Source organism: Delphinapterus leucas, chromosome 3, assembly GCF_059928025.1.
Source record: "Delphinapterus leucas isolate spDelLeu-1000000601 "Yukka" chromosome 3, BTC_Dleu_Yukka2, whole genome shotgun sequence".
Taxonomy (NCBI): Eukaryota; Metazoa; Chordata; class Mammalia; order Artiodactyla; family Monodontidae; genus Delphinapterus; species Delphinapterus leucas.
This window is the reverse complement of record NC_143131.1, coordinates 65,205,098-65,216,605: the sequence shown is the minus strand read 5'-3', so window position 1 is coordinate 65,216,605 and position 11,508 is coordinate 65,205,098. Positions and strand designations below refer to the sequence as shown.

The 11,508-nt window shown below is 34.3% G+C and overlaps 1 protein-coding gene across 7 annotated transcripts in view; it reads right to left on the bottom strand.

Moving 5' to 3' along the window:
* Positions 1-54: 54 nt before the first annotated feature.
* Positions 55-11,508, bottom strand: part of ZFYVE16 (zinc finger FYVE-type containing 16) — a 54,376-nt gene continuing 42,922 nt past the window's right edge. For 6 of the 7 annotated variants that reach the window (XM_089909074.1, XM_089909073.1, XM_089909075.1 and 3 more), the window contains 4 exons: positions 6,454-6,616; positions 5,421-5,526; positions 4,295-4,462; positions 55-1,126 (listed from right to left, as the gene is read on the bottom strand). In XM_089909074.1, coding sequence (XP_089765200.1) covers positions 965-1,126; positions 4,295-4,462; positions 5,421-5,526; positions 6,454-6,616 — 599 coding nt within the window. In that variant the 3' untranslated portion in view covers positions 55-964. Of the gene's footprint in view, positions 1,127-4,294; positions 4,463-5,418; positions 5,527-5,780; positions 5,888-6,453; positions 6,617-11,508 lie in introns of those variants that run through there. The other variant, XR_016392712.1, reaches the window with a different exon arrangement.

Genomic DNA, 11,508 nt, shown 5'->3' with positions numbered 1-11,508 from the left:
ATATGTAGACTTGCCAAGAAACTTCTAAGGTTTAAAGGAGAAGTTAAAAAAACACCTGTTTCAGGCATCATTTATTGCTACATAATGACTACTTCAAGGGTCATCTGGCCTGTCGTCAATCACTCTTAGAAGTGGTATATACAGTGGTATACTTTGGAAGGAAAGGAGGAAAAATAATGCACTGCAATACAAAAATATTACCTATTTATAAATTATTAAAGATTTATAAAACACATACCAAATCACATGTTCTTGCTATAAAAACAATATACTTAATTATAGAAGCACAAAATCCTGAAGCACCCACAGTTACTTTAAGAATACCCATTTAATAAAGAGAAAACCATATATGTATATATAAAATAATAATTTGAAAAGAAAAAAGGCAAAATTCTGATTTTAATGCAAACAATCAGTTTATCTAATCATGGAGGTAGGTCTCCACTCCAATTATACAAATAAGTTATCTGCCTTATTCAAAGAATTACCATTAGATCTGGAAACTGGTCTGTGCCATTGAAATACATTTTTAACAGACTTTAGAAACCAGTAATTTAACTGGCATATAAACAAAAAAGGTAGTTCCTTCATAAGCTTACATCTGAAAAGAGCCTTCATTAAAATCATTCTTGGCATAAAGAGGTATACCTAAGTGCAGGTACTTTGGCTTAGCATTTAAATAACACAGTTAAATGCTACAAATTTTTTAAAGACAGAAGAAATCCTTGTCTTTTTCAGTACTTGTAAAGTGTAAAGCTTCAAAAACTGTGGATCTCTTAAATTTTTGGAGATTTAAATATTGTGCTAATGATTTTTAAAAGATCATTCCTGCCTAAAAAGCAAAGCTTACATGTTTCAAACATCAAACATATTTACTTTTAGTGTCTGTGGCATTTCAGCTTTAGTGCTGGAGTTAGTTTTAACAAATCAGTTTGCAATATATAATATGACTCACGTCCTTTCACTAAAAAAGATTTTCAATAATAAAAAATACTAATTCTATTTCTAATGGTAAACTAGTAGAGTTGGAGGTCCCACCGTGGATCACAGGGATGAGAGCACTATCAAGATCATTTAGATAATGCTGAGGAAGAAGTTGGCCTTCAGATCCTGCCTGAAATTCAACCTGGAAAAAAAAAAATCTTGATGAGTCAACCCTAGAAAGTGAGCAATCTTGTTTAGTTCAGCAGATGAATATAAAATAAACTATTTAAGAATATCATTCAATTTAAGCACGTTAAGAAAATACTTGATATTTTTTTCATAAAATAATGTTTTACATTCTCCTTTATTTCTTCTATCTACTACATAAATTATAATTGTCCCTTCCACAGATACTATGAAAATAAAATTGCCACTACTTCATACTTCAGGTTTCTTCTCAATGAACATGTAAACACATTGGCGGACCAAGGTTTTGAATAATTGTCAACATGACTTAAATAAACACCCCATGGTATTTAAAAAAAGATCTACTTAAAAATATTTTGAATTTATCATAAAATAATATTTGAATTTAATTTTGCTGGTGAAAATTACATTTTAATACATATGACTAAAATAATTAACAATGCTTACTCAAATAATTATCAGGTGCTTCCTTGAAAAAGGAACTTTTAATAGTGAGATAAAAATGTAAGTTCTTTTTTCCAATAAGAACTGTAACACATCCTGCCTGAAGAAGAGCAAACCGTCAACATATGAAATTGTTCATGTTAAGATTAACCATTCTGGGACTTCCCCGGTGGTCCAGAGGTTAAGACTCCGGGCTTCCATTGCAGGGGGCGTGAGTTCAATCCCTGGTCGGGGAACTAAGATCCCACATGCAGCGTGGCGCCGCCAAAAAAAAAAAAGATTGACCATTCTAATGAACAACCTGGACTGAAATCTATTATACTGGATGTCAGAAACAGTTAAAAAGGCACATTAAAATACTACTGGATTGGAACTTCCCTGGTGGTGCAGTGGTTAACACTCCATGCTCCCAAGGCAGGGGGCCCAGGTTTGATCCCTGGTCAGGGAACTAGATCCCACATGCCGCAACTGAGTTCACATGCCACAACTAAGGCGCCCACGTGCCACAACTAAGGAGCGTGCCTGCCACAATTAAGGAGCTCATGGGCTGCAACTAAGACCTGGCACAACCAAATAAATAAATATTTTAAAAAAATACTAGTGGAGTACCACTTTTCACCTATCAAATCGGCAAAGCTCAAAAGTTTGATTATATACTGCTTTGATAAGGATGTGAGAGAAAGAACACTCTCATAAATTGTGGTAGAAATATAAATTGTCATAACCTCTATTTGAGACAATATGGTAATATCTATTGAGTACATACTTGGACCCGGCAATTCTACATCTAGGAATATTTCTTATATACTCACACTCATGCAAAAGCAAACTATTGTGGATACCTTAAATATCAACCAGGACATACCAAACATGGATAAGCACTAAATAAATTATGGTACATTTATATAATCAACTACTACTGTGCAACTTTAAAAACAATATGTAATTAAATGAAATATCTCTAAGATATATTAAGTTAAAGAAGCACTGTTAAAAAAATGAGAAGAGAACAAAAAGGACGTACAAACTTAATTGCTCATACATGCAAAAAATTACAAAGAATACATAGAAATGGATAACATTTGACTGCCTGACCAAGAAGGGAGGATGAGGGGGAGTATGGAAGTGGACTGAAGGGTTAGGAGTCAAGGGTAGGAAGGCGATCTTTCCAGGGCTATTACCTGATGCAACTCTACTGGGAACCATTTACATTGTAGTCTGGAGTTAATATCTCCAGAGGTCACCAATTAAATAGAGTACTGTGTGAATGCTGCTCTCTAGCATGTTTAATGAGGTGGTCCCGGTATATATATATTTGTGAGATAATAGAAAATATATATTGGTCTCTGACCCCAATTCCTGGCATAAAGCTCCTAAAACACTTGTCATTTCCTAAGTGATAAGAATACCAGTAACATCTCTTATTCTAATATTTATCTTTGATCCCATCCCTGACACAGGGCTCCTAAAAATGTTGTAAATTCCTGAGTGATAAGAGACAGAGGAGCATCTTTTGTTCTTTTGAGTCAACTCTGGATGGGCTCCTAGATAGGGGCTGGTCACCAGAAAGACCAAGCCCATGATTAGAAGTTTTAAATTTCCAGCCCTACCCCTCATTCTCCAGAGAGGGGAGAGGGGCTAAAAACTGAGTTAATAATTGATCATGCCTACATGAGGAAACCTCCATAAAATCTCAGTAGAAGTGGGTTGAGAGAGCTTTCAGGCTGGTGAATTACATCCACACTGGGAGGGTGACGCACCCAACTCCGTGGAGACAGAAACTCCTGCTCAGGACTCTACCAGACCTTGCCCTATGTATCTCTTCATCTGGCTGTTCATCTGTATAGCCTTTAATGAACTGACAGACATAAGCAAATGTTCCCCTGAGTTCTGTGAGCCGCTCAAGCAAGTTAATTGAACCCAAGGAGGAGGGGGTCATTGGAAGCTCTGATCCATAACTGGTTGGTCAGAAGCACAGGTGATAACTGACTGGTATATGAAGTGGGGGAGGAGGCAGTCTTGTAAGAGCTGTAGGATCTGATGCTATCTCCAGGTAGATCAAGTCAGAATTAAGTTGAATTCTTAGACACCCTGCTTGTGCCTGAGAATTGCTTGCTGGGGTGGGGTGAGCAGAAGTGTTTTCAGTGAGTAGTGAAAGAGACACACAGGAAAGACATAGAAGGGAAGAAATCGGTTTTTCCCTACACGGGAGGAAAAAACTGAAAATTTCCCTTTTTTAACATTTTTAGACTTTTGTAATTTTAAGTCACATGAATATAGAATTTAGTCAGCATAATTAAAAAACCTACTTATCAAGCAGGAATGTTGTGGAGCAGGGGTCAGCAAACTATGGCCTGTGGGCCAATGTGGCCCACCAACTGTTTTTGTCAACAAAGTTTCACTGGAACACAGCTAAGCTGTTTAGTTTACATACTGTCTACAGCTGCTTTCACACTATAATGGCACAGTTAAGTAGTTGTGAAAGAAATCTGACAGACCGCAATGCCTAAATTATTTACTGTCTGACCAAAAAAAGTTTGCTGGCCCCTGCTGTGGACAGTAAAGGAGATAATGTACAGGAAGTGTGTACCGAACATTAACGTTCAACAAACTTTAGTTCTCTTCAGTGATCTCAAAGTAAAAGGTTAAAGACAAACTTTGGATTATTTTAATATAAGATATATTCATTTCAAAAAGACATCACAAAAACATGCCTCACCATATCAGTGTCAATGGAAACTCTGAGGCCAATTTTATTTATCCCATTACTCTTTAGAGTTTTCAGGTGAGGGCACAGTGCAGCACTACAAGCCATGGCTATTTCTTTTGCAAACTGATAACGAGTTGCTGAAATAGATAAATCCTGGTCCTTTAGAAAGTAGAACACCTGAAATGTATTTAATTAGGGAACAAGTCATGATTAAGATTAGAAGTAGCTTTAAAAATGCAAAAATTGCTACCTTCAATTCAACTTTATGAATAAAATTCCAATGTTAGTGCCATGAGATTCACTAGTTAGGAACATTATATATATAGTGTGTGTATATATATATATATATACACACACACACTATATAGCCTAATCTATAGTATAAGTAAAACCTTAAAACCAGAGATTAGGGAATATGGGAATGACTCAGCTATTTTTGCCTAAAGTTAACTTGTAGCAACAAAAGCTTTGTTAACTTGGTTTAAAGAAGGGTACTAATGAGCCCACCCTATAAGATCACTATCCCATAAGGACATCTTAATGAAGTTAAGATCAAACAAAGAAATAATGTTCTATAATTTCTATACCCTCTATAGTTTCTATCTTCTACATGTGTAAAATCACAAAGAATACCTAAGAAATCAGTAACATTGATTGTCTGACCCAGGAGGCAGAGTGAGGGGGAGAATGGAGGTAGACTAAGGGGCTGTGAGGCTACAGTTTCATATTCTCTTATTTTTAAAAAACTGGAACATGCAAAACTAACTTTCATATGTGAGTGCTGATTATAAACTGATATCTATAAAATATTTTATTTTTTGTAAAATAAGAGAAAAATGAAAACACCATGGTCAAATAACATGTTATTGTACAAACAAAGATGGCAATGCCGTGAAAACTTAACTGTGAGCTGACAGGCAGTACCACCATACAATAACCTGAAATGATCCTATGGAAATGCAAATCTGGTGTACATAAGGCAGTCTGGGGTGGAGATATGTGTGTCTCAAGGTGTAATGAAAGTGTAATACGCTGCACTTAAACATTCAGAGGTTGAGTACTGCGAAATCTCCAAATTAACAAGAACATATCCAAACACAGCATGTAAATGGAAGGAAACGTCTTTCTAAGTTACCTCAGTACACTTTACAATCTTCTCATCAGTTTCAAAATCTGCTTCCAGTTTTATTTTTTCACTTGGAAATCCTTGTAATGATATTCCATCCACTGAACTAATAACACTGCAGAATAAAATATAATAGAACAGATTTATTTAATACCAAAGTACTTTCTATGAAGTAAATTATTAGACTTGGACAAATGGAATAAGGATAAAAATTATGAAAGCTATAAATTTAAAGCAGCAGTAAGACATCTCAATTATACAAAAAATAATTAAAACTTAGCTCATATTCGTTTACCAAGATTTCTTGATTGTGTAGCAAATTATATCTACTTTTTCATATGCCCAATTCAGACCTGAGGTTTAAAATACCTTAGTCTCCTAACAGAAAAGCTGTCTCATGAATTGCAAAACTCTATTTTGGAATCCTTCAGCATTAGCCCTTCTCTTCCTTTTTTGCTCCAGATCTCTTAGCCAGTCTCCAAAAAAGAAAGAAAATGGGTAACTAAAGAGAGGAGGGAATAGCAGTAATATTCTGTAAGGCCTCTAATGTACATATTATTGAATTCAGTTGTCTGCATTTACAGTGGATCAATATAATACAGAATAAACACCCAAAGGGAATCCATTACTTATTTGATAAAAATAATCCTAAGATATTCCATGAAAATACATATCTGGTATATAAAAGGCAGTCTGGGGGGGAAATATGTGTGTGCCTCAATGTATCATATAACAGACAAAGTATCTTGTCTTTCTCAGACCTGGCATCAAGCCTACACTGCTACACAATGCATATCATTTGCCCCCTCCCAAACTGACCACCCTTTAATAGTTTACAGCATCCTGGCTAAGAAAACACACATGATGCTGGTTAGGTACATTTCTGAAAAACCCAGACTGCATTTATTAATTAAAGTATATGCATTTAAATTAATGGTATAATTCTATATTTATTTATAAAATATTTAATTTTGTTAACAGGATGTTTTTATCCTTTCTCCTCCATCAAATCAATTACATTTTGGTAACAAAAAATTCCTACCCTTTGTTTCCTTTTTCTTCAGAATCTACCCAGCAGATGTCCACATATTCTTTCATGTCTACAGCATCAACTTTCCCACATGTAATTTTAAAGTCTTTTTGTTCTCGTAGAGCTAGCCGTAAGCCATCCATGGTCTCTGGAGTTATTTGTACCATTAAGCCATCTAAAAATGAGAGTTATGTTTCACATTTCTTTTACTGAATATAAATTTATATGTCTAAGCCATAAATTTTGCTATCAAAATATGTTCCATGCAAGTTTTAGACCATCTATTAAATCATCTTGATGGTTGTTTTCTGTTAGGGAATATGAAAAATATTTCACAATGTTAAGGATTCTTTTTTTTTTTTAATGGTTAAACAAATAAAGGTGAGAACTTCCACTTCTGGCTATGATGAAATAATGATGCCAAACTGCCCTTTCATTATGGTAACCAACCATAAAACTAGACAAAATGTATGAGGCAATTGTTTTCAGGTTCTGGACAACAGGAAGTACAATACCATGGTCCCTACAGGAAAACTCAATAGGTGAGCCCATAACTGCCCAGGCTCTCTGCTTGGGGACAATTTCTGCATGGTGACCAGTAAGCCTACAATTGCTCTACTGGGCTGAGAAGTCAGAGATAAGAATTTAGGGAAACCTGAAATCTGTGGTCAAGACACTAAAAAGGGGAGCATCAGGAGACTGTGTTCAAGGACTTTTTGAGTCCTTGGACCATAACTGAGAACATATTAATAGAGTGACCCTAGATGAGGCATAACAGAAAATGGCTATTATATGGTTGGGAACAGAACAGAAATAATAGAAGTCAAGCAATGTTGGGGGATATTGGTAGTCTAGACCAACCAAAATAGACATTAGCACCTCATTAACCTGAACTGTGCAATGCCAAATCAAAGCTCTTACAAAATCTACAGGCAAAACAGATTTGGAGAATGAGTCCTGCCAGACTGTAAACACCTTAGGATATCCATAGATCCATCTGTTAAAAAAAACAAAAAGACTACACAAGCTCAGGGTAAGCAGACATAAAATGCCTGCTTAAACATAAATAAGCCTTCTTCAGCAAAAGAATCCCTTTAAAAAAAGCTAAAAGAATCTAAAGTCTCTAAAGCATATCAATAATGACAGTACAAAATAAAAAATTACCAAAGACAGGAAAATGTGAGCCCCTATAAAACTGAAACTAACCATGAGATGGCCAAGACATTGGATTAAACACAAAAACACTTTAATATATCTATTCTAAAATATATTCAAGGACCTAAAGGAAAACACATTTAAAGAATGAAAAGCAAATACTGGCTAAATGTATAAACAGATTTTTAAAAATCTGAACAGAGAAATAAAACTGGAAACGCCCCCCCCAAATTCTATAACTGAAAGGTATAATCCAACTAAAATAGAAACCTTAATGGATAGGCTTAATAGTAGATTGAAGACGGCAAAAGAATCAGAGAACATAAAGAAAGATCAACAAAAGTGATCAAATCTGAAGAACCCAGAGAAAAATGAAGAAATATAAAAAGGGCATCAAAGACCCTTGGGATGGTATAAAACAGTCTAATACAGATATGGATTACATATACATAGATAGACTATCTCCCAGAAGGAGAAGAAAGATCAGGACATTTAAAAAAATGGTAAGAAATTCCCCAAATTTGATGAAAAATATTGACACACACATCCAAGGAGTTCAATAAATGCCAAATAGGATAAATACAAAAAAAACCACATTGAGGCACACCACTGTAAAACTGGTGAAAACCAAAGATAAAGAGGCTATCTTGAAAACAGACTGAGGAAAAGGGCACATTAAATACAAGGAAACAAATATAAAAACTATTTCTGACTCTTCACTAGAAATAATGAGGGCCAAAAGACAATGAAATGACATCTTTAAAGAAAATAAAGACTTTCAAAGCAGAATTTTATATCTAGCAAAAATACCCATAAAAAATGAGAATGAAATAAAGACAGCTTCAGAAAAATGAAAAGCAAGACAACATTAGATAAATGAAAGCCAGCCAACCTGTATTACAAAAAATACTAATGACTTCTTGGTGTCTGCTCCATGTAAAGAGCTTGGAACTTGTCACTTCCATCCTCACAACAAGAAAAAAGCTGAACAATAAAATACCTAGGAATAAACCTAACTTCTATTCAACATAGTACTGGAAGTCCTAGCCACAGCAATCGTACAAGGAAAAGAAGAAAAGGTATTGAAATTGGAAGGAAAGAGGTAAAATTGTCATTATATGCAGATGACATGATACTCTATATAGAAAACTCTAAAGACTCCACACAAAAACTATGAGAACTGATAAACGAATTCAGCAAGGTAGCAGGCTACAATATTTACAGAAATATTTTGCATTACTTTAAACAAACAAATATCAGAAAGTAAAAAAAAAAAAAAAAAAAAAAAACCCTTTAAAAATTGTATAAGAAAAATACCTAGGAATAAACCTGACCAAGGAGGTGAAAGACTTATACGCTGAGAACCATAAAACATTGATAAAGGAAACTGAAGATGATTCAAAGAAATGGAAAGATATCCCATGCTCTTGGACTGGAAGAATTAATATTGTTAAAATGGTCATAGTATCCAAGGCAATCTACAGATTTAATGTGATCCCTATCAAATTACCCATCACATTTTTCACAGAACTAGAACAAATAATCCTAAAATTTATATAGAACCACAGAAGACCCAGAATTGCCAAAGCAATCCTCACAAAAGAACAAAGCTGGAGACATAAGCCTCCCAGACTTAAGGTAATACTACAAAGCTACAATAATCAAAACAGCGTGGTATTGGCACAGAAACAGACATATGGATCAATGGAACAAAAGACAGAACCCAGAAATAAACCCACACACCAACAGTCAATTAATCTTTGACAAAGGAGGCAAGAACATACAATGGAGAAAAGACAGTCTCTTCAACAAGTGGTGTTGGGAAAGCTGGACAATCTCATGTAAATCGATGAAATTAGAACACTTCCTCACACCATATAAAAAGATAAGCTCAAAGTGGATCGAAGATCTAAATATAAGACATGACACCATAAAACTCCTAGGAGAGAACATAGGCAAAACATTCTTGGATGTAAATCATAGCAATATTTTCTTAGGTCAGTCTGCCAAGGCAAAAGAAACAAAAGCAAAATTAACAAATGGGACCTAATCAAACTCAAAAGCTTTTGCACAGCAGGGAAGCCATAAACAAAATGAAAAGACAATCTACAGAATGGGTGAAAATATTTGCAAATGATGCAACGAAGGGTTAATTTCAGAACTATCCAAACAGTTCATACACCTCACTTTCAAACAAACAACCCAATCAAAAAATGGGCAGAAGACCTAAATAGACATTTTTCCAAAGAAGACATACAGATGGCCAACAGTCACGTGAAAAGATGCTCAGTATCACTAATTATTAGAGAAATGCAAATCAAAACTACAATGAGATCACCTCACACCAGTCAGAATGGTTATCATCAAAAAGTTTACAAATAATAAATGCTGGAGAGGGTGTGGAGAAAAGGGAACCCTCCTAAACTGTTGGTAGGCATGTAAATTGGTACAGCCACTATGGAAAACAGTCTGGAGGTTCCTTAAAAAACTAAAAGTAGAGCTACCATATGATCCAGCAATCCCACTCCTAGGCATATATCCAGAAAAGATGAAAACTCTAATTCAAAAAGTTCTATGTACCCCAATGTCCATAGCAGCAGTTTATAGTAGCCAAGACATGGAAGCAATCTAAGTATCCATCAGATGAATGCATAAAGAAGATGTGGGGTGTGTGTGTGTGTATACACACACACAATGGAATATTACTCAGCCATAAAAAGAATGCAATATTGCCATTTGCAGCAACATGGATGGACCTAGAGATTATCATACTAAGTGAAGTCAGAGACAAATATATGATATCACTTATATGTAGAATCTAAAAAATAATACAAATGAATTTATTTACAAAACAGAAAGAGACTCACAGACATAGAAAATAAACTTATGGTTACCAAAAGGGAAAGGGAGGAGAGGGATAAATTAGGAGTATGGGATTAACAGATACACACTAATATAAATAAAATAGATAAAATAACATGGATTTACTATATAACACAGGGAAATATATTCAATATCTTTTAACAACCTATAGTGAAAAAGAATCTGTAAAAAAATATATATATATACATATGAAAAACTGAATCACTTTGCTGTACACCTGAAACTAATACATTATTGTAAATCAACTATAATTCAGTAAAATTTTTAAAAATAAATTAAAAAAAATAAAAAGCTGAACAAACATAAAATGAACAACTCTTTGACCTATCAAAGAATTGATGTCCCAGGGCAAACTGCTGCCCTGAAAAAAGGAGCAAAATCAAAACCTACCACAACAACCCAACAAAAATAAAACATATTTCTCCTTACTTCTTATCACATATAATGTGGTATAAGAAATATAATTGAATGTATCACATTCCATCATCAGAAGACATATGGCACACAAAATGGAATCATAAACCTCACTTACTTTTAAAAGGTATTACTGAAAAACATGGATCTAGACAAGAACATTTACAATCACTGCTTCCACTGGAAGTACTAGCCAATAAACAAAAAAAATAAACTAAAAAGCCATAATGGCCGTAAAGAAAGAAGCAAAACTATCATTATTAATAAACTATCATTATTTATAGTTATAAAAAAGCTCTAAAAGAGTCTATAGAAAATTATTTTAAATAATGTAAGCTTAGCAATATAGCTGGTTATAAGATAAAAATAGAGAAATCAATTAATTTCTATTTTCCAGCAACAAAAGATAAAAGTTTTAATTTAAAAAGATATCCAAGAATACATTAAAAGGATCAGATACCATGACTAAGTGGGATTTGTCCCAGGAATGCAAGGATTTTTCGGTATCTGCAAATCAATCAATGAAACACACAACATTAACAAACTGAAGAATAAAAACCGTATGATCATCTCAATAGAGGCACAAAAAGCTTCTCACAAAATTCAAGATCCATC